Raw genomic sequence first — 24266 nt, 5'->3', positions numbered from 1 at the left:
CCTGTAATTAGTTAACCCATTCAAATCTGTGACATACAAAATGGTTTATTTGAATTCAGGAACTGCCCCTGATACTAAGAACTGTTTTAAAGAAACAGTACAAAAAGAAAAATTCTAACTCAAATTAAAAAACAAAAACAAAACCAAAAACCAAGAACGAAACAAAACAAAAAAACTTCAAAACATTTCCCACTAAATACTGATATAAACATGTAACAAAGAGTATAAAAAGTTATTCATTTAAATATATACAAACTCTTTTCAACTCAAATACTGTTTTAATACTTAATCGAGGAGGATATACAGGAGGAGGCGGAGAAGGGAGTGGAAGGCGGATATATTGCAACAGCCTAGACAGTACTGTTCACTCTATGAGAACTGCCAACGTTTTGTAAGAAAACTGTCTCTTTGCTTCCAATGTGGACCGGGACTCTCGGCGGGAAGGGTGCGCGGCTATTTCTCCGCCGAGCTCACTCTCTTGGATTTGATGAAGGCCATGCCGTGGGTCCGCATGTGGGCGTTTAAGGCAGCTTCCGTCTCGAACGTCTTTGCACACACTTTGCATGTTCTGTCCAACACGGGGCCGTCGGCCGGCGCGTCCTCTGGGCCAGGCTTGTTCTCCTGCTGGCTCTCCTCGCCGGCCCCGTTCTGCTTGGCCGCCGGCTGCGGCTCCTTCAGTTTGTGGACGATGAAGAGGTGCCGGGACAGGGAGACGTGCGACGTGTAGCAGAGGCCGCACTCGCGGCACTGGTGGGACGAGCCGTCCGACTTGTGCTGCGGGATGTGCTCGTGGAACTGCAGCAGGTTCTCCGTGGTGAAGCCGCACACGGCGCACTTGTGCACCTTGAACACATTGATCTTCAGCTTCTTCAGGGGCTGCGTGATGGCTCCTCGGGGAGGTCTGAACTCTAAAACGGGTTCTTCCAACTTCCGCTTGGGACTGGGAACCTTGGAGAGAAAAACAGAGCGGGTGACGCACTGAAAACCGGTCTCTGGGCGGGTGACGGGCGGTCAGTGCTTGCGGGCTCCGGGGCTGCGGGGAAACGTGTCCCAGGAGCGGGGGGGTGCGGGCTCCTGACGGCTGCACGGCCGCCACCCCACCCAAGGGTCGTGCCTTCCAGCCCCCCGACAGAGGTGGACTCAGCTCCGGGATGACCAGGCATCCTCCATCAGCCGGCTGGGTAGGACAGACAGGTCCCGGCCCTCGTGGGACGCAGGCGCCAATGGAGTGACAAACAGCCATGAAGGAGCCAGCGTGCAATGTGGCAGGGACAGCCTGAGCCAGGAGGCCACATGGGGAAAGGGGTCCAGGAGGTAGGCCAGGGGGGCCGGGGCAGGGTGACCAGGTGAGTGCGCAAATGAGGCCAAGGAGAGGCAGGGGGAGGGCAGACTGAAAAGCACCTCGTGGAGGAGAAGATGTCTGCACTTGTGCTTTTCCTGAGACTCAGATGGAGCCACCTGAGCCTCCCCGGGTCTCCTAAGCGCCCTTTCCTGCCCACTCACTTCCCACTCCTTCCCCTCTGGCCCCATCAAATCGCCTCCCTTCCAGCTCTCTAAAAATCCAAGCCGAGGGGACGCCCCGTCCTCCCAGCTCCGTGGCCGTCCTGCTTTTCCGCCTTGACCTAAAGCTGCTCCTGCACATACATTCTTTAATTCCACCCCCGCCTCCCCATCACTTGAGGGAAAGGGTTACAATTTAATGCAACACGACTCTGACTTGTATTCTTTTTTTTTTTGCGGTACGCGGGCCTCTCTCTGTTGTGGAGCACAGGCTCCAGACGCATAGGCTCACCCGCCATGGCTCACGGGCCCAGCCGCTCCATGGCATGTGGGATCTTCCCGGACCGGGGCACGAACCTATGTCCCCTACATCTGCAGGCGGACTCTCAACCACTGCGCCACCAGGGAAGCCCCTGACTTGTATTCTGATTTCAACGATTAACTCCTTGAAAGCACACACAGGCTTTTACCCAGGAACGTTCCAGACGCAGCACAGGGCCAAAGACAGCAGGTCTCCTAAGTGTCTGCTTTACTGCAACAGCACTTGCGACACACACACTGTGTACTCAGGTTAGTATATGTTCTGTTGTCTGCTTCAAGTTCACTACCTACTGATAAGGCACTATCTACGAATCTTATTGTAATCCTTTATCAGTACAAAGAGAAGCTAAATGGAATCAATTTTGATTAGGTACCTCTCACAACCAATATACTGCCAATGAAAAGGAATCTAGATTCACACAATCCCCTGGCTAACAGACAACTTCTGTGAGTCAACATAAAATTTTAAAAATTTTATATGTAAGTAGATCAATCCCTAAAGTTGTGTCTGGAAGGATACAGAAGAAACTTAATAAAGGTTACCTTTTAGGAGCAAGATGAAAGCTCAGAACGAGTGCAGAGAGAGCGTCCCTATTATTTTAAAGCTTTATGCACAGTCTGAATTTTTAAAACTGTGTAACCGTAGAATAATTTAAACGCAAAAAAAAAAAAAAAATGGCAAAAGCAAGTCAACACAACTTCACTGTAAAGAGAACACGTGCAGTGTTTGACCTTGGTATCTTCTTTTATTTCTGTTTCCTCCTCATTGGTGGCTTCTGTCATTTCTTTCAAGTCAGGATCCTTAATTCCGTGCATGAGTTGGATATGTTTCTCCAGCATTAACCGTTTCGTGAAGGTACGCCTGGAGTCTGGGCAGTGCCTGTGAGGAAAAAGACAAGGAAATAACCTACTTGCTTTAAAGGAACTGACTGAGGCGCACATTCACTGCTGAAAGCCCTCAGCCGGCCGACAGCCCGCTCAGAGGGGCCAGGGTCGTCTGCATGAGTACCACTGGTCCAAAGCGAAAGAGTAATTTTGCTATGAATCATAGTTTCCAACTGGTGAAAAAAAAAAACAAAGTTCTTGCAGCTTTTGTTAAAAGTTTTCTATCAGTTTTTGTGTCCTTACAGGACCAGCCTAATTTGGGTCTGATGGAGTATTTATTTTCTGAGTTTGGTTAAAGTATTACTTAATCCGTTATTCTAGATGGCTGTAATTTTAACATGGAGAACATTAAATTTCAAAAGTTTTCTTTCCAGTGACTCAGACTGTTCCCTCAGAATTTACGTCATGAGACACTTTAACAGGAAGAAAGTCCCTGCCTGACTCCTTCACGCTGGTGTTAACGGCTGGTGTCCACTCTGCCGTAACACAGACAAGACAGACTGTCTCCCCATCAAATTCCTCATCAAAGCACAAATGCAATATGCATGGTTAGAACCGCAGTGCTCAAATACATGTGTTCAGTCAGTCGATTAAAATGCAGAAAACTGTGACCAGGTATCCAAAACTGGTCAATTATTTAAGCTGTCATTTCAGCTTGTGCTGTGCAAAATTGTTAATTATGATGACAGTTTTTCTTTAGAAGATATGAATTTATCATTTTCTTCATCAAACAGGCCAAAAACAGGTAAAGGAAAGTTAATGACCATGGTGATGACAGATACTCTAAGCCAGACATCAAGAATACCACTGCAGCGAAGGTAGATGGAAAGTTCCTCATGGCTTATGAAGAACCAAATTTGCTGTCTTCAGAGAGGCTTCTAAGAATTTTATAATGATTGGCTCCAAATTCTGATGATATTATGTTAGAGACGCTCTATGGGGCAGCAGTGGGAGCCAGCACCAACACCAAAGAACCAACGAAATTAGCTGGACAATCCTGGCACTTTACTGCCTTACAGGCACTTCACGAGGAGGAAGTGTTAGAGGAAGGACTGTGCCATCCACGCCAGCCTTCCTTTCCATTTTCTCAGCCCAGGGTTTCCTCCTAAATTCACTGATTCTTTCAATGCAGTCTCAACATACAGTCTGTATTTACAGCATGTTCTCATCTCACCAAAATCACTCCTGGCTTCAATTTCACAGAAGGAGGGTCCCTGTTTTCCTACCCAAGAAACTTTCCCTAACTAACCAAGACACAGCAAAGCAGCAGCGATCTGGCAGCCGACTTTCTCACGTTCCCTCAGCCACGTGGTACACGGAGCCCTGCTTTCATCATGGCCACACGCTGGCTACATGGCTTCTGTGTCGTTTAGTCCTCTTTTATGAGAAGTGCCTTAAAGTAAGTAACCCTGTTACATCACCTCACTTCAGGCATGTTCTGAGTGGGTGAGAAAGCTTTCTCACTAATAATAAGCTAATAATCTCTGACCTTCATATACAAAGAAGAATCTCATGGACTGTTCACTCAGTGGGTTGGCCCACTCAGTTCCTTGAATTTGGTCTCTAACCAACAGTGTGTGCTGAGATGAGGGATGCACTGCAGCCGAGGGGCAAACGTCCAGTCCAGGATGACTCCATGACTGGCCCCACCAGGGCCCGCTCTGAACCCTGAGTAGATCCACCAGCCCAAACGGCTTACTGATGCTGCCAACTCACTGTGTGTAAGAGACCGCAGGGCATCTCATTCAACCGTGCACCTACCTGCCCGTGAGCCACTTCTCCAAAATTCTCAGCAATAAAATGCCTATCTCTGTATAATGGATAAGAACATAGGTGGGAATTCCCTGGCAGTACAGTGGTTAGGACTCTGTGCTTTCACTGCTGAGGGCCCGGGTTCAATCCCTGGTCGGGGAACTAAGATCCCACAAACTGTGTGGCCAAAAAAAAAAGAACAAAGGTAACAGATAAGAACATACAAAGGGTGGGCAAGGGACTGCCCCTCTTTATTTTAATATTGTTAAGTGTTACAAACCAAGCAAGAATGGTCTGTCAAGACAAAATACAATTCTGAAAGGAAATCCATACACCATGGAGCAGAGAATGGGAAAATGGAAAGTTAATGGTGAAATGGGAAAAACCTTCGAGAAGTTCCAGGCTAATCCTTTCACTGTGCTTCCCACATTAGAAATCACGACTTACGAGCAGGTATAAACTTTCCTGATGCCTTTGTGCTTGATCCGGTTGTGACGGCACAGGCTGTGGGATGAGCTGAAAGACTTGTCACACTGGCGGCAGGGGTGCTTCTTCATTTGCTTTATTAGGAGAAAAGGAGAGAAAGTCACTTGAGAGAACAAAAACGGAAACACTTTACAAATTAAAAACTCTTTTGTAAGAGTCTAAGTATCACTGCTGTTTAGCAATACAGTAACAAGACTAGAAGATTTTAAAGATGTAAATGAGGACTTGCCTGGTGGTGCAGTGGTTAGCCTGCCAATGCAGGGGACATGGGTTTGACCCCTGGTCTGGGAGGATCCCACATGCCACGGAGCAACTAAGCCCGTGCGCCACAACTACTGAGCCTGCCTGCGCTCTAGAGCTTGTGAGCCACAACTACTGAGCCCGCGTACCACAACTACTGAAGCCCACATGCCTAGAGCCAGTGCTCCGCAACAAGAGAAGCCACTGCAATGAGAAGCCTGCGCACCACAGTGAAGAGTAGCCCCTGCTCGACGCAACTAGAGAACAGCCCGCACGCAGCAATGAATACCCAATGCAGCCAAAAATCAATCAATCAATTAAAAAAGAAATGTAACAGGGGCTTCCCTGGTGGCGCAGTGGTTGGGAGTCCGCCTGCCGATGCAGGGGACGCGGGTTTGTGCCCCGGTCCGGGAGGATCCCGCATGCCGTGGAGCGGCTAGGCCCGTGAGCCATGGCCGCTGAGCCTGCGCGTCCGGAGCCTGTGCTCCGCAACGGGAGAGGCCACAACAGTGAGAGGTCCGCGTACCACCAAAAAAAAAAAAGTAACAGAAAGGGTGGGCAGGGCTGGAGTAGTCATGGAGGGGTTCATTTCTAGAGAACACTTTATCATAAGACTAAAAAACTATTTTTTTCCTTAAAAACACTTATGATTTTTTTTTTTTTTTTTTTTTTTTTTTTTTGTGGTACGCGGGCCTCTCACTGTTGTGGCCTCTCCCGTTGCGGAGCACAGGCTCCGGATGCGCAGGCTCAGCAGCCATGGCTCACGGGCCCAGCCGCTCCGCGGCATATGGGATCCTCCCAGACCGGGGCACGAACCCGTATCCCCTGCATCGGCAGGCGGACTCTCAACCACTGCGCCACCAGGGAGGCCCCACTTATGATTTTGATTCAACACAAACACCCAGATAGCTGAAAAGAAAACATTACATAAATTTTCTTTGCATAAGAGACGTTATTTTTAAAAAGCAGATAACCTAGAAAAACAATTCTTCAGCAGATACCAAATAAAGCCATTAGTTAATTTGTTATATCCAGAAAGAACAGGTTTCCTTCTCCAGTATGCCATTTTAAACTACATCTCTGGCTAATTTTAAACATTTTAGCTTCTCCCACTAATAACTAATTATTCCTTAAATAAGAGTTTTCCAAGAATGCTTTTTGTTTTAAATGATACCATTTGGTTATCTCAAGAACACAAGTTTGAAACCACTTTGGGGATATTGCCTGTTGGTATATGTAGAGTGTGTGTGTGTGTGTGTGTGCGTGTGCGTGTGTGTGTGTGTGCTGGGGAGGGACACTGAGAAAGCAAGAGAGCATGATCAAGAGATATATAAAAATCAGGGCTTCCCTGGAGGCGCAGTGGTTGAGAGTCCGCCTGCCGATGCAGGGGACACGGGTTCGTGCCCCGGTCCGGGAAGATCCCACATGCCACGGAGCGGCTGGACCCGTGAGCCATGGCCGCTGGGCCTGCGTGTCCAGAGCCTGTGCTCCGCAACGGGAGAGGCCACAACAGTGAGAGGCCCGCGTACCACAAAAAAAAAAAAAAAAAAAAAAAAAAGAGATATATAAAAATCAAAGTGAAAGTTTCCCACTTTGGCTAAGACATAATGTTAATTCAACAGATTCCCATGTGGAACCTTTGACGTCAAATTAGTGGCTTAACATTTAAAACAAATTATTTGGGCATGATACGTACTGCAGTCTGGAAGTAATGTCATATCACAAGGAAATGAAATCAAGAAAGAACTGTTCGCCTCATGAATGAAACAAATTTGGCTCAGCCCTCGTGAAAAATAGGGATGAAGAAGGAAGAAGTTCTCACGTGAAATTGTGTTACTATCTTTGGCAATAAGAAGAGATAAGCAAGCAACTGTGACCTACGTGATAAAGAAATGATGTTTTTGTTTGTTTGTTTGTTTGTTTTTTGCGGTACGCGGGCCCCCCACTGCTGTGGCCTCTCCCGTTGCGGAGCACAGGCTCCGGACGCGCAGGCTCAGCAGCCATGGCTCATGGGCCCAGCCGCTCCGCGGCATGTGGGATCCTCCCGGACCGGGGCACGAACCCGTGTCCCCTGCATCGGCAGGCTGACTCTCAACCACTGCGCCACCAGGGAAGCCCAGAAATGATGTTTTTAAAAAAATTATTTTTACATTAATCACCTGACAAACACATCCTTATTCAAGCTGGTAAGCAAAGCTATTCAGGCGGCTGAGTCCCAGAGATGGGCTGGCACCTTTTCTCCACCACTCACGAACCACGTGATGGAGGAAAGTGTCCCAACCTCCATAAACACCCACTCCCCAAGCTGCCAAGTGGGGATCACAGCAGTGCTGTCCTCAGAGAGGGTGCTGGGGGAAGGGGGCTGCTGAAGGGCTAGCACAGTGCTCGGGACACAGAGAAATCCTCGATATGTGTTACTTTATTAGTAATAATAAAGTTACATATCCAAGTTTCATTTATTAAAAAGTGGAAAATACTATCTTTTAAATAAAGCAAATCAGTCCGGCGGACGTTGAAAAGGTCTTGAACCCAGACAAAGGCAAAGGAGGAAGTTCCTTCTCCAAGTTAAAGATGCAAGTCGTACCATTGCTTGTACTGTTTTCCTAAGCATATCCCCGGGATATATGCATATACATCATATATCCCAGACTGTAAGAATCATCTCTGGGGAAAAAAAGAGAGACACAGAGAACAAAGCAAGTGACCAACTAGTGCCTGAGATACCCTGTCCCCTCTCCTTCATAAAAATTTTTGATCACATTAAACAGGCCATCCCTAGTCTCTTTTATTAGCATATGTAGCCAGAGAATGAATAAGAGGTTTCTTTTACAATAAAACTTTAAGTCAAGAACAGTCAGTTATGAATAGTTCTACTATGTTTCAATAAAGGTTTTTAACATCTGCAAATACCTGACTCCTGTTGAATTCTGTACATATAAGATGGACAATGTTAAGACCACCTGGGAGAGTTGAAACACAAGACATCTTTCTAAAAGCAAGACAGTTGTAGCAAATAATCATAAAGGAGGGAGACAATGGAAGTATATCTTTCTAAGCACAGAACAGGGCAGAGACCTCAGAGACATGCAGACTGGATTTTCTATTATGGTGAAGATTTTAATATTCTACTTCTTGTTACTGTGTAGTTATATTAATATCAAATCAAAATTGTAATAGAGAAATATCAATAAAGAAATCCTCAGAAGATAATAAATGAAGAGCAGCTTAGCTAAATCAATAATTATTATTTTCAAAAAGAGTTGACGATGTATGAGATACTCTTTTTCAACATCTTTATGAAAAAAATTGCATAAATGAACTGTGCAATCTCAAAACAATGGGGCAAGGTTTCAAAATCACTGGTGACAAGAAATCTACAAGTTAAACTCCAGTTTCCAGATCAAACCTGCCATGTTCACAATACCTAACAAGACAAATGACTTTCTTCTTTGTTAAATTTTAAATATTAACTTGTTTAAAGGTGCTTTGCCTAATTTATCTTCATAACTTGTATCTTCACTATTATAATAGTTCATACTGCTACTTTATGACACAGGAAGCAATTTTTAATCAAACAAACATGGGAAAAAACAGCATTAAGAAAGTGTAGGTACCCAGCAAGGATCTCATTCAGATTTGATGGAGAAATTAAAACCTTTACAGACAAGCAAAAGCTGAGAGAGTTCAGCACCACCAAACCAGCTTTACAACAAATGCTAAAGGAACTTCTCTAGGCAAGAAACACAACAGAAGGACTATACCTACAATAACGAACCCAAAGCCATTAAGGAAATGGCAATAGGAACATACATATCAATAATTACCTTAAATGTAAATGGACTAAATGCTCCCACCAAAAGACACAGAGTGGCTGAATGGATACAAAAACAAGACCCATATATATGCTGTCTACAAGAGACCCACTTCAGACCTAGAGACACATACAGATTGAAAGTAAAGGGATGGAAAAAGATATTCCATGCAAATGGAAATCAAAAGAAAGCTGGAGTAGCAATTCTTATATCAGACAAAATAGACTTTAAAATAAAGACTATTAGAAGAGACAAAGAAGGACACTACATAACGATAAAGGGATCGATCCAAGAAGAAGATATAACAATTGTAAATATTTATGCACCCAACATAGGAGCACCTCAATACATAAGGCAAATACTAACAGCCATAAAAGGGGAAATCGACAGTAACACAATCATAGTAGGGGACTTTAACACCCCACTTTCACCAATGGACAGATCATCCAAAATGAAAATAAATAAGGAAACACAAGCTTTAAATGATACATTAAACAAGATGGACTTAATTGATATTTATAGGACATTCCACCCAAAAACAACAGAATACACATTTTTCTCAAGTGCTCATGGAACATTCTCCAGGATAGATCATATCTTGGGTCACAAATCAAGCCTTGGTAAATTTAAGAAAATTGAAATTGTATCAAGTATCTTTTCTGACCACAATGCTATGAGACTAGACATCAATTACAGGAAAAGATCTGTAAAAAATACAAACACATGGAGGCTAAACAATACACTACTCAATAATGAAGTGATCACTGAAGAAATCAAAGAGGAAATTAAGAAATACTTAGAAACAAATGACAATGGAGACACGACGACCCAAAACCTATGGGACACAGCAAAAGCAGTTCTAAGGGGGAAGTTTATAGCAATACAATCCCACCTTAAGAAACAGGAAACATTTCGAGTAAACAACCTGACCCTGCACCTAAAGCAATTAGAGAAAGAAGAACAAAAAACCCCCAAAGTTAGCAGAAGGAAAGAAATCATAAAGATCAGATCAGAAATAAATGAAAAAGAAATGAAGGAAACGATAGCAAAGATCAACCAAACTAAAAGCTGGTTCTTTGAGAAGATAAACAAAATTGACAAACCATTAGCCAGACTCATCAAGAAAAGAAGGGAGAAGACTCAAATCAGTAGAATTAGAAATGAAAAAGGAGAAGTAACAACTGACACTGCAGAAATACAAAAGATCATGAGAGATTACTATAAGCAACTCTATGCCAATAAAATGGACAACCTGGAAGAAATGGACAAATTCTTAGAAATGCACAACCTACCAAGACTGACTCAGGAAGAAATAGAAAATATGAATAGACCAATCACAAGCACTGAAATTGAAACTGTGATTAAAAATCTTCCATCAAACAAAAGCCCAGGACCAGATGGCTTCACAGGCGAATTCTATCAAACATTTAGAGAAGAGCTAACACCCATCCTCCTCAAACTCTTCCAAACAATATCAGAGGAAGGAACACTCCCAAACTCATTCTACGAGGCCACCATCACCTTGATACCAAAACCAGGCAAGGATGTCACAAAGAAAGAAAACTACAGGCCAATATCACTGATGAACATAGATGCAAAAATCCTCAACAAAATACTAGCAAACAGAATCCAACAGCACATTAAAAGGATCATACACCATGATCAAGTGGGGTTTATTCCAGGAATGCAAGGATTCTTCAATATACGCAAATCAATCAATGTGATACACCATATTAACAAGTTGAAGGAGAAAAACCATATGATCATCTCAATAGATGCAGAGAAAGCTTTCGACAAAATTCAACACCCATTTATGATAAAAACCCTGCAGAAAGCAGGCATAGAGGGAACTTTCCTCAACATAATAAAGGCCATATATGACAAACCCACAGCCAACATTGTCCTCAATGGTGAAAAACTGAAACCATTTCCACTAAGATCAGGAACAAGACAGGGCTGCCCACTCTCACCACTCTTATTCAACATAGTTTTGGAAGTTTTAGCCACAGCAATCAGAGAAGAAAAGGAAATAAAAGGAATCCAAATTGGAAAAGAAGAAGTAAAGCTGTCACTGTTTGCAGATGACATGATACTATACATAGAGAATCCGAAAGATGCTACCGAAAAACTACTAGAGCTAATCAATGAATTTGGTAAAGTAGCAGGATACAAAATTAATGCACAGAAATCTCTGGCATTCCTGTACACTAATGATGAAAAATCTGAAAATGAAATCAAGAAAACACTCCCATTTACCATTGCAACAAAAAGAATAAAATATCTAGGAATAAACCTACCTAAGGAGACAAAAGACCTGTATGCAGAAAATTATAAGACACTGATGAAAGAAATTAAAGATGATATAAATAGATGGAGAGATATACCATGCTCCTGGATTGGAAGAATCAATATTGTGAAAATGACTCTACTACCCAAAGCAATCTACAGATTCAATGCAATCCCTATCAAACTACCACTGGCATTTTTCACAGAAGTAGAACAAAAAATTTCAAAATTTGTTTGGAAAAACAAAAGACCCCGAATAGCCAAAGCAATCTTGAGAACGAAAAACGGAGCTGGAGGAATCAGGCTGCCTGACTTCAGACTATACTACAAAGCTACAGTAATTAAGACAGTGTGGTACTGGCATAAAAACAGAAAGATAGATCAGTGGATCAGGATAGAAAGCCCAGAGATAAACCCACGCACATATGGCCAACTTATCTTTGATAAAGGAGGCAGGAATGTACAGTGGAGAAAGGACAGCCTCTTCAATAAGTGGTGCTGGGAAAACTGGACAGGGACATGTAAAAGTATGAGATTAGATCATTCCCTAACACCATACACAAAAATAAGCTCAAAATGGATTAAAGACCTAAATGTAAGGCCAGAAACTATCAAACTCTTAGAGGAAAACATAGGTAGAACACTCTATGACATAAATCACAGCAAGATCCTTTTGGACCCACCTCCTAGAGAAATGGAAATAAAAACAAAGATAAACAAATGGGACCTAATGAAACTTCAAAGCTTTTGCACAGCAAAGGAAACCATAAACAAGACCAAAAGACAACCCTCAGAATGGGAGAAAATATTTGCAAATGAAGCAACTGACAAAGGATTAATCTCCAAAATTTATAAACAGCTCATGCAGCTCAATAGCAAAAAAACAAACAACCCAATCCAAAAATGGGCAGAAGACTTAAATAGGCATTTCTCCAAAGAAGATATACAGACTGCCAACAAACACATGAAAGAATGCTCAACATCATTAATCATTAGAGAAATGCAAATCAAAACTACAATGAGATATCATCTCACACCAGTCAGAATGGCCATCATCAAGAAATCTAGAAACAATAAATGCTGGAGAGGGTGTGGAGAAAAGGGAACACTCTTGCACTGCTGGTGGGAATGTGAATTGGTACAGCCACTATGGAGAACAGTATGGAGGTTCCTTAAAAAACTAAAAATAGAACTACCATATGACCCAGCAATCCCACTACTAGGCATATACCCTGAGAAAACCATAATTCAAAAAGAGACATGTACCAAAATGTTCATTGCAGCTCTATTCACAATAGCCCGGAGCTGGAAACAACCTAAGTGTCCATCATCGGATGAATGGATAAAGAAGATGTGGCACATATATACAATGGAATATTACTCAGCCATAAAAAGAAACGAAACTGAGCTATTTGTAATGAGGTGGATAGACCTAGAGTCTGTCATACAGAGTGAAGTAAGTCAGAAAGAGAAAGACAAATACCGTATGCTAACACATATATATGGAATTAAAAAAAAAAAAATGTCATGAAGAACCTAGGGGTAAAACGGGAATAAAGACACAGACCTACTTGAGAATGGACTTGAGGATATGGGGAGGGGGAAGGGTAAGCTGTGACAAAGGGAAAGGGAGGCATGGACATATATACACTACCAAACGTAAGGTAGATAGATAGTGGGAAGCAGCCGCAGAGCACAGGGAGATCAGCTCGGTGCTTTGTGACCGCCTGGAGGGGTGGGATGGGGAGGGTGGGAGGGAGGGAGATGCATGAGGGAGGGGAGGTGGGAACAGATGTATATGTATGACTGATTCACTTTGTTATAAAGCAGAAACTAATAATAAAAAAAAAAAAAAATGGGAAAAAAAAAAAAAAAAAAAAAAAGAAAGTGTAGGACTTCCCTGGTGGCGCAGTGGTTACGAATCCGCCTGACAATGCAGGGGACACGGGTTCGAGCCCTGGTCCGGGAAGATTCCACATGCCGCGGAGCAACTAAGCCCGTGCGCCACAACTACTGAGCCTGCGCTCTAGAGCCCACGAGCCACAACTACTGAGCCCACGTGCTGCAACTACTGAAGCTCTCACGCCTAGAGCTCGTGCTCCGCAACAAGAGGAGGCACTTCAATGAGAAGCCCGCGCACCGCAACGGACACCCAACACAGCCAAAAACAAATAAATAATTAACTTTAAAAAAAAAGGAAAAAGAAAGTGTAAAAGTCTATCATGATTCTGTTTTCAAGACTTTTAACGTCCTTTACTTCTGCTGGCTCCAAGGCTGCATAAACTGATATGAACAGAACCAGGGCCTTAAGTGCACTTTTTATAGTTAATTAAAATCAGAAAAGAAATTTATGAATTATAAATTATTTTGTTTTTAAAGAGAACTCTTTAAAGAAATAGTGAACTAATAAGCTGGAAGGGTCTGAAAATTTTGCTAAAATGTTAAGAGTAAAATATCAAATAAAACACTTGGGTACACCTCCTAAACTTTCTCCCTAATCTCCAATTTTTGACTCTTTTACCTTTGTGTCCTTCAGGAAAGAAAGCGTTATTATTAACTGCTCTTACCAAACAAACTCCTTTGTTCTAAATGCCCCAGCCCTGGGCTCAGGTCTGAGCTCTGGGATTTTAAATGCCTCTGAAAGCCATTCTTTTCGGATGGCACTTGGTGGATGTGGGTGCTCTCACGATCAGACATTTCCATGCTGATAACCAGTCCCTTCCTGTCTCAGGTGACTCTGAAGAAGTTAGAGGGAGAAAAGCCACAACTTCACACTCCCATCTGGCCAGACACCCACTCATCTCCATCTCTTCTGCGATTCCCTCCTCCACGAGATATCTGCCTCACACCAACATGCACAGGGCCTCCTTGACGACCAGCACACGTCCAGGAACAGCCACAAGTTTAAGATAAAACGGGAGCGAAGTTATTCCCAAAGCACGCTGACACACATCCTTCAGCTCTATCATAGCGGTTTTGATGAAAAAGGAAAACCAAACCAACTGCATAATTTACGCCTACCACAGCAGCAATCCCTCAGAATTTAACTCCTAAAACCCTGGACCCTTCCACTTGGGAATCTATTCTACAAATAAACCCGCACATGGTACAGTCAGTTCTGAATTAAGACAACATACACAGAACACGTGCTCTAAATCACTGAACTATGCAGAATCAGGCAACAAAACCCACAAGACTTCCAGCAACAATGAAGTTCAGGGCATAACATTCAAAAACTGCCAATGACTCATTTAATAAAAACTAAACTAGCATGGATTTACACGTTAAACGGTTAAGAAACACATATTAGGTGCTGCAAAAAATGTGGCACTTTACCTTGAAAAAGACCTTCAGTTTGCTTGTGGAAGTGAGCGCCAAGGGGCTTGCTTGAGTTTTTGTGAAGTGGTGTAAGGAGGGTTATCTGAAATTGGAGGGAAGTTGTAACACCGGGTGTGGACCTGTGTGACTCAGCCCATGGGGAGATGAGGTCACTGGTGAAGGCAGAAGGTGTGTGCACAAGTGTGTCGGGTGTACTCCTACACAACTCTGTTGCACAGTTTTCTATGCTCACCTAGTGTTTCTCAGGGATGGAATCACACGAGCAAACTCAGAATTCACATTGTGCTTCAACTGTTCCCTGATGTATCAACTACATTGGAACAAATCTGTGTTTTCAACATAGGCATTACAGCAGAACTGACCTTACATACAAGGTTATTCACTGCAGCACTGTGTGTAAGGGGAAAAGATGGGAAAAAATGTGGGCCCATCCAAGGAGGAATGGTTAAGTAAACAAAACAATATTCTTGTCATGCAGCGGTAGAAAAGAATGAAAGATCTCAAAGCACTGATATGAAAAGAACTGTAACATAAATTACATGGAGACGGAACTGGTGCAGAAAATTATATTAATAACCTGTGTTCTGTGTTAAAAAGAGGTAAAAATGAGAACACAGATGCATATAGGATGATATTGGCATAGAGAAACTTCAAGGGTGGCAAGGGTTGAAATGAGGCTTTTAACTGCATTCCTTCATACTGTTTGGATTTTTGAACCATGTGAATATAGCTCATATAAAAAAAATTTTTTGTTGTTGCCTCAAAAAGATCTTAGGTCAGGTTCACTGAGGTATTAATTTACGAAATGTAAAATTCACTTTTTAATGAGTTTTGGGAAATGGATACAGTTAAGTAACTGCCACTACAATCAAGATATATAGAACAATTCCATCACCCCCCAGATTCCCATGTGCCCCTTTAGAGTCAACCCCTCCTTCCTATACCCAACTCTTGAAAACCACTGATCTGTTTTCCATCCTACAGTTCTGCTTTTTCCATTTGGCACGTACGTGGGACCATGTAGTATAATGTGTGTGGTTTTGTGAGCCTGGCATCTCTCACTCGGCATCACACGTCGGCAACTCTATCGAGTGTATCAGTAGTCCGTGCTTCTCACTGTAGAGCAGTACTCCGTTGTATGGACAGACCCCGGTTTGTTTATCCATTTACCAGGTGAAGGACTTCTAGGTTGTTTCCAGTTTTTGAAAATTATTAAAGTATACAGTATAAACGATAAACATTCATGGACAGGTTTTGGTGTCAACATACGATCTTATTTCTCTTGGGTAAATACCTAGGAATGGGATTACTGGGTCCTACGGTAAATTACATAAGAAACTGTCAAAGTGTTTTCCAGATGGCCGTACTCTGTTTTCCCACCAGCAATGGATAAGAGCTCCAATGGCTCTGCAGCCTTCCCAGCATTTGATATTGCCGTTTTATTTTACTTTATTATAGTAAATAATATATTTCATTGTGGTTTAATTTGCATTTCTCTAATGACTAATGGTAGTAAGGTAAAAATTTTTCAGTTAACAGATAAAATACCTATTTATACGGTGTGCCTCTTCCTCCAAAGAAAAGCCCTGAACTCTGTTTTTGGCTTTTTTTTTTTTTTTTTTGCGGTACGCGGGCCTCTCACTATTGTGGCCTCTCCCGCCGCGGGGCACAGGCTCCGGACGCGCAGGCCCAGCGGCCACGGCCCACGGGCCCAGCCGCTCTGCAGCATGTGGGATCCTCCCGGACCGGGGCACGAACTTATGTCCTCTGGATTGGCAGGCGGACTCTCAACCACTGCGCCACCAGGGAAGCCCTGTTTTTGGCTTTTTATTTTTATTTCAGGAGGAATTTCACTCTCTTGTAAGGTCCTTGAAAACAGAAGCTGTGGATCATTCATCCTTATAGCCCTGGCATTCAGCATACAGAAAACACTCAGTAAATAGTCACTGCGTAAATGAATAAAAGAAAAAAAAAATAACTGAATACACAATTATCTACTGGAAAAATATGAGCATGTTCTACAAAGTGTTCATAGAATAACAAATTTACCATAAAGTCCTGGACAGAGAGCAAGCACTGCTTGTTCCTGGAAGATGGGTGAGATGTGGGCATGTTTAAATCCTGATAAGAGCCTCTAAAAAACAAAGACACCGAGGACAGAGGTGGGGAGACAGGGAGGGACTCACACAGAAGGAAGAGCACATCCTCCTGTGGACTGGAGATAAGGCTCCGTCCATAAACAGGTGCAATGCTTACACGGCCAGGGCTGGGCGGGTAAAGAAGGGACTGGGAAACTGAAGGAACTCCTGCCTGGCAGCTTCCATATCAAAGTGAAGTAACACGATGCATCTAGATGCTGCGGCTTTCATGTTCTTTCTCTTACTGTTGCCAATTATAAAAATAACAAATGGTTATTGCAAACGAAAAGAGAATGAGATTGCTTCTAATCTCACCAATTGAGATAAACACTATCAATTTCTAGCTATATATCCTGCCCATGTCTTTTCTGGATACACGGATTCATGTGTATTTATGAGTTTATATTATACATATTGATTTGTCACCTGGTTTTTTGCTTGTAAAGCACACACAGCTACACATATTTTGATGATTCCACATTCTTCTGAATCCACCATTGTATTCTATTGTATAAATGGACCATAATCCATTTAACTATCTTCTATTAAAGATTTAGATTATTTCAACTTTTACAGATGAAATTTTCTATAGTCAACCAATTATTTCCTTTGGATAGATTTCTGAAAATAGACTCTCAAGTTGTAAAAATGTTAAGGCCCTGTGACCCTCCTTGCTGAACTGTCCTCAAAAAGGATACCAGTGACCTAAGTCGGTGTCTCTTCATCAGGAGTCTTCAACACCAGGTCACATTCTTCAGCTCTGCCAAAGTGAATGGTAAAAATTCTACTGCACTTTTGTTTCTCTCCGAGGCCTAGTGATGCTGGACATCTAGGCACAAACTCCTGAGCCATTGATACTTCCCTGGGGAACTGCCCGATCACATCCTTTCCGCGGTTTTCTATGCAGTGAGGGCTAGAGACGGCAGGTGGGGAGCTCAGAGCGCAGACAACAGAGCCTTGCACACCATGGTGAGGGCTCCGGATCGTCCACGAGTGCGAGGAGGGGGCACTGAAGGGTTTGAGCAGAGGACCAATATGACCGACACAGTTGAGATGTGTCACCCCGGCTGCCAAGTGTGGAAGCAGGGAGCCAGGGCACAGGCTCCAGGGGAGAGATCCTGTGCCCTGGGCTTGGGGGAAAAGGGTGACGATAAGTGGTTAGATTTGGTATGTACCTCCAGGGTAGATGTATGGATGGGCTGAATGTAGGTGACAAAGAAGAGAAAAAGAGGGGTCAAGCATCACTCCAAATTCTTTGGCCTGGGCATCGGTGGAGCAGTTACCAGTTGGAAAAACAGGGGAGAAGCAGGATTAGGGAAGGAGAGGAATCAAAAGAGTGACGTTTTGGATACGTTAAGTGTGAGAAGCCCATTGGAGATCTAAGCAGAGATGTTAAATAAAATAGGTGGTTAGTCCGGATCTCAGGGGAGAGGTCTGGCTACAGATATAGATCTGTGAGTCACTAGGACATAGATGGCACTCTGAGTCATGGGCCTGGATGAGAACCGTCTGAGAGTCAAAAGACACATCAACGTCATAAGATGATAAAGACCAAGAAGAGCTATCGATGAGGCAGGATGAGAACCAAGAGAAGACAGTGCTTAAGAGGCCCAGCAAAGAAAGCACTTCTAGGAAGAGAGAGCAGACGAGTGCTTCAGGCAGGTCAACGAAGACACCAACTGAGAAACCCAAGCCCCCTGAACTCAGGGACACAGAAGCACTGGACAGGTGGGCAAGAGTGGCTTTGGTGGAGTGGTGGGACGGAAGTCTGAACAGGAGAAGGAAGCAGGGAACAGAAGGACAGACAACGATTCCAGGGAGATTTATTACAAAGGGAGGGAGAGAAAAAATGGCAGTAGGGAAGCGGGGTGAGGAAGGCTGCTTTGCTAGGATAAGGGTACCAGGGCAGAGCTTTATGATGCTGAGAAAGATGCAGGAGAGAGTGGACAAGTGCGGGCGGCTGTGACACCCTCGAGTGGTCAACAGGGGGCTGGACAGAGCATGCAGATGGATGGGCTGCCCTCACAGGGGGCGGGGACACAGGATCATCCTTTGTCATGGGAGACGACACAGTATTTGAGATCAGATGCTACAGGGTTTTCACTGCACCGTCTCCTTATGTGTAAGGCAAAATCCAAACTTCTTGGCTTTCGAGACGGTCCACAATCTAATCCTCAACCCACCATTTTGACTACATCTCCTGGGACTTTATAAACCTTCCATTCAAAGCCTCTCAAATCCACATCTTCTGAAGACCATGACACATTCCTCCCTGCTCTTCTGAGACAGCTTTCCCTCTCCTGGACGCCCATTCACACCCTTTCCCCCTCCAGCCAGCTCAGCTCTCAGGTCCTTGGTGGGCCTTCCCGATCTCTCCAGCCACCTGCCTCTCCTTCTCTTGCCCATATCCCACACAGCTACGAGTGAACCTCTGGAAACACACATCTCAATGTGTCCCTTCTCTCCCTAAAGCCCACCTGGCATTCTCTGTAGCTTCAGGGAATTAGGCCGTTGGACTTGCCCACCTCACCTGTCCCAGCCTCCCATTACCCCCTTCCTAGAGCATCACACTCCAGTACTACGTGCTGGCAGTCACTTGGCAAAGCCATGACGGTTTGCACCACATGTCCGTTCTCTTCCTGCTCATCTGCACACAGGGCGAATCCCTCTTGTGCATCCTCCAGATACTTATGTGGATAGTATGAGGTAGCATTTCTTCTGTGCAGCCTTCCCGGGCATCTCCCCACCCCTGCTGATGCTCCATGGAACAGTGATGCTCAAATCTGCTTCCCTGTACCTTAGATGTAAGTCTAATTCTTCTCTTCCACGTATCAAACCCAATTTTAATTTTTTTTTTTTTTTTGCAGTACACGCGCCTCTCACTGCTGTGGCCTCTCCCGTGGAACACAGGCTCTGGACGCACAGGCTCAGCGGCCGTGGCTCACGGGCCCAGCCACTCTGTGGCACGTGGGATCCTCCCGGACCGGGGCACGAACCCGTGTCCCCTGCATCGGCAGGCGGACTCTCAACCACTGCGCCACCAAGGAAGCCCCAATTTTAATTTTTAATTTCACTCTATCTTCCTGCGATTTCTTTTAAGGCTGGACTATATTTTTTTTTTTTTTTTTTTTTTTGCTGTACGCGGGCCTCTCACTGCTGTGGCCTCTCCCGTTGCGGACCACAGGCTCCGGACACACAGGCTCCGCGGCCATGGCTCGCGGGCCCAGCCGCTCCGCGGCATGTGGGATCTTCCGGGATCGGGGCACGAACCCGCGTCCCCTGCATCGGCAGGCGGACTCTCAACCACTGCGCCACCAGGGAAGCCCAAGGCTGGACTATATTTTATTGCTCGCTTTATTCACAGAGCATCAACAGGTACTGAGCTAAAATCTGAATTGAATGCACCTTTCGCTTAGCATTTAATTACGTTAACACCTTGTGATGCTCCTAAGACTCTTGTTTCATACCCAATTCAAACTAGTTTTAGCTTTAGAAGTATTTATCCTTTCTTTTTCTACCCAACTATAAGCATCTATAAGGGCAAGAATTACATTTCACACTTTGAGCTCCCTCATAGCAAACACTATGCAATTTGATAAATATTTATAGAATAAAAGAAAGTTACATACGGAAGAACAAACATGGTGTAAAGCTAAACATTCCCTAACTATGAACGAATGGCCTGTTCTAAACAGTTTCAGAACTGTATCTTATTCCTATAATATGCAAGTACCCAGAGGCACCAAAGACTTTAAAAACGTAACAGTATAGACTGAAAACCTGAACAGGTGAAAAATCTATATATATATACATATAGTCTAATATATGCCTCCTGTAAAATAAATTAGCTTTTCTACACAATAAAAATGTACTCAGATTACATATAAATTATAACTCAATAAACTGATTATTAAAAAAGAAATTCATTAAAGAAACATGTATCATTAGCATATGTATTAAATAAATAAAAGGTATAATTTGCATTGTGAGAATTCTTGAAAGTTTTCACCAGGATAAATAAAAATTAATGCTTCATTAGTATTTAATTCATCTATTCTTATTAGATCCGGATATAGTCAGTATGTGCCCACAAAACTGTAAAGCTTTCACTCTATATGAGTATTACCTACAGTCATGGATGGTGAATCACAAGAAATAAACCTGCTCACCCAAACCACCTATGCTCTCTTAGAAAATGGTCTTGTACGCACACAAGTAGAGTAGCCTTCCTCCGAAATCTGGAATACTGTGGGTCATAAATTCTAGTCTTTTCTGAGAGAATTTAATATTTAGGACACTAGTGAGATTCTCCAGTCTCACTACATCTAAGAATAGACAAATAAAAAGGTATTTAGATGAACACAGCACAGGAAGCTCAAACTTCATACATGTGAAAGCATCAAGAAAAATAATTTCTGAGTAATAAACCATCCAAGCTTCTACAAATTGGAACTGAGTGGTTTGGGGGAAATACATACAGAGTATAAATTTAGACCAGAGGTTGGCAGACTTTTTGCGTAAAGGGCCAGATTGTAAATATTTCAGGCTTTGCAGGCCATAAAGTCTCTGCTGCAACTACTCAACTCTGCCTTGTAGTTCAAAAGCAGCCACAGACAATGACGAATAAATGAGTGGGCGTGGCTGTGTTTCAATAAATTATTTACAAAAACAGGTGGCTGGCCTGTGAACCAGTTTGCTAACCCAGATTTAGACCCCTGTCTCAAATTCTACAGAAAACAGAGCCAAGTCTCAATCATTCAGAACCAAATCTATTTAACAAAGTGTAACAAACCGGGTAAAAAAAGAAAAAGTCATGACTACAAAATGAGGAGGATGGTTTCCTTTCATAGGAAGTGCTCAGAACATGTCCCGTGTACCACCAGGATCTAGATTACTGAATGAACACCGAGTGGGAATCTGTGACCTCTGAGTCACCTTCCAGAGCCATCTATTTTATGATTCTGACCAAGTCAACCACAGCCAAGATGGCCTTGTATTTTCTTTGATGCCCCCACTTCAGGATGTAAAATTATTTTCTGGTTGTTTTGGGCTTCAAGGTAGTATCAGCTTACTGAATCAGGTGCTGAATTATTTTTTTTAAATTTATTTTTATTTTTATTTATTTATTTATTTTTTTGCGGTACGCGGGCTTCTCACTGTCGTGGCCTCTCCCGTTGCGGAGCACAGGCTCCGGATGCGCAGGCTCAGCGGCCATGGCTCACGGGCCCAGCCGCTCCGCGGCACGTGGGATCTTCCCGGACCGGGGCACGAACCCGTATCCCCTGCATCGGCAGGCGGACTCTCAACCACTGCGCCACCAGGGAGGCCCTATGTTTTATTTTTTATTGGCGTAGAGTTGCTTTACAATGTTGTTAGTTTCTGTTGTACAACAAAGTGAATCAGCTGTATGTATACGTATATTCCCTCCCTCATGGACCACCCCCCACCCCATCCCACCCATGTAGGTCACCACAGTCCGGTGCTAAATTCTTAAAATTTAAAAATCTGGTCTGCCAGTTGGACTTAGGAACGCATTTTCCTAAAGAGATTACAAATGGATGCTGCATTCCTGGGCAAGCACACAAAAGCCTCCTCACATCGCACCACAATACCGTACCAATATTCTAAAGCCTCGCCACCATTCTTGGATCTGGTTCAATGAAGAAACCCAATCCCAGAGCAAACCTGGACACTTCAGGTCATAAAAGAAACTACTCTCCTCCCCTAGCCTCAGCCCATTGGATCTACACCTATATCTGCCTGCCGGGGATGCCAGGGGCAGGGAGGAGACGCTGGGGCACAGGAAGGGACTGAGGTTTGACAGAGAACAGGGGGTGGGACCCTGGGAGGCTTTAGTCTGGGTCGGGGGCAGTGGAAGCAGAGAGGAGGAAAACTGCTCATTGGTGACAGCGAGGGAAGTAAGTCCCTGGCTTCAGGCAATGTTTTTAATAACAAATGTTCTTAGGCCAGCAAGTCCTGGTACATTCACCCAAAGCAGATGGAGACAGCCAAGTCTCGTATTTCTCCCATCTGGCAACAGCACCAGCCCAGCATCCAGGGAGCCTCCACCTCCTAAACCTCGAGAGATAAACAGGAAGAGCCCAGAGAGGAAGAGTCTTCCTCGGTCTCCAAAATCCCAGCAGCCCTGATGAGCCATGCACTGCAAGCACCCGAACGTCTGCGAACACCTCAGTCCCTGCAGGGGCGGGAGGTAGCCCTCTCTAACCAGGTGCTGCCTGCACGCTCTCAGGGCAGAGGACCACCGAGCTGTACTTCAAGTGCAAAGACACGCTGCGCTGCAAGGAACTATATTCAACATCCTGTGATAAACCATAATGGAAAAGAATATGAAAAAGAATGCATATATATGTATAACTGAATCACTTGGCTGTACAATAGAAATTAACACAACATTGTAAATCAACTATACTCCAATCCAAAAAAAAAAAAAAAAAGATACGTTGTGCTGGTCGGCAGCACCAGCGCTTTAAGTTCAATGAACTCACACTGATCCAACCCCTTTTGGCCAGAGGCTTGCACCTGCCAGGCGGCAAGGTAAAAAATACAGGTGCCACCCACACTTACAAAAAGGAGTGAGAGTAACCAGCCAGAGCCTGGGCCTGGCCACACTGAAGGCCCAGACAGCCTGGTTCTCCAGCACCCCATGGGGCCCAGGGCTCTCTGATTCATTCCACACTGTTAACTGAGCTCCTACTTTCACTCACCAGGATCTCCCTGCTCTGTAGCGGGAAGATCACAGCCTGCTGAAGAAGACAAAAAAAAAAATAAAGAGTGGATGTCCCATTTATGACTGCAGTGGCCACAGGCAGGCGGAAGAACACAGAGCAGCCCCACGGGCACAGGGGCACTGCTGCTAGCCACAATTAGCTGGATCTACCTGGGAGTTAACCAGGCAATGAGGCAAGGACAGGGATTTCCAGGCAAAGGGAACTGAAGTGGCAAAGACAAGGAAGAGTGTGGTGTGCGTGAAGGGACCATAAGCAGCTCTTTTTGCTGGAACCACAAGGCCTGGCAGGGCAGGTGTGGGAAGGCCCAGGTGAGACACCAAGGGCTTCAGGACTCCACCTTAGACAAACCCACAAGGGTCCACCCGGGATAGACAGACAACATTCCCAAGAGATGCTCTGGGAGTTGTGGGGGGATCTACCGCTAAGCTGTGTTATCTGCTGCTGGGTCTGATCTCCTGAGTTCTGATTGCAGGGCGATTGGTTCTGTTGGGGACCCTCTCTATTGGGACCACTAGCAGCTCCCGCTCTGGCTCCACCAGCCCCTAAATCCTACAAGACTTTCAGAGGCAACCTCACTGACCTGATGACTGAGACTTAACATATTTGCCTACTACTTTATTATTATGTTTATTGTACATCTTTTTTTTTTTTTTTTTGGCCATGCTGCGAACCTTGCAGGATCTTAGTTGCCCGACCATGGATTGCACCCAGACCACGGCAGTAAAAGTGCCAAGTCCTAACCACTGGACCACCAGGGA

At 44.2% G+C, this 24266-nt stretch overlaps 1 protein-coding gene across 4 annotated transcripts in view; it reads right to left on the bottom strand.

The window, feature by feature from the left end:
- Window positions 1-272: 272 nt before the first annotated feature.
- Window positions 273-24266, bottom strand: part of ZNF532 (zinc finger protein 532) — a gene marked incomplete at its 5' end in the record, with an annotated part of 63748 nt that continues 39754 nt past the window's right edge. For all 4 annotated transcript variants that reach the window (XM_079728718.1, XM_079728719.1, XM_079728720.1 and 1 more), the window contains 3 exons: window positions 273-948; window positions 2554-2701; window positions 4906-5018. In XM_079728718.1, coding sequence (XP_079584844.1) covers window positions 454-948; window positions 2554-2701; window positions 4906-5018 — 756 coding nt within the window. In that variant the 3' untranslated portion in view covers window positions 273-453. The remainder of the gene's footprint in view (window positions 949-2553; window positions 2702-4905; window positions 5019-24266) is intronic.

Source organism: Hyperoodon ampullatus, assembly GCF_949752795.1.
Source record: "Hyperoodon ampullatus genome assembly, contig: scaffold_643, whole genome shotgun sequence".
Classification (NCBI taxonomy): domain Eukaryota; kingdom Metazoa; phylum Chordata; class Mammalia; order Artiodactyla; family Ziphiidae; genus Hyperoodon; species Hyperoodon ampullatus.
The sequence above is the reverse complement of the archived record's forward strand: the minus strand, read 5'-3'. Positions and strand labels throughout refer to the sequence as shown.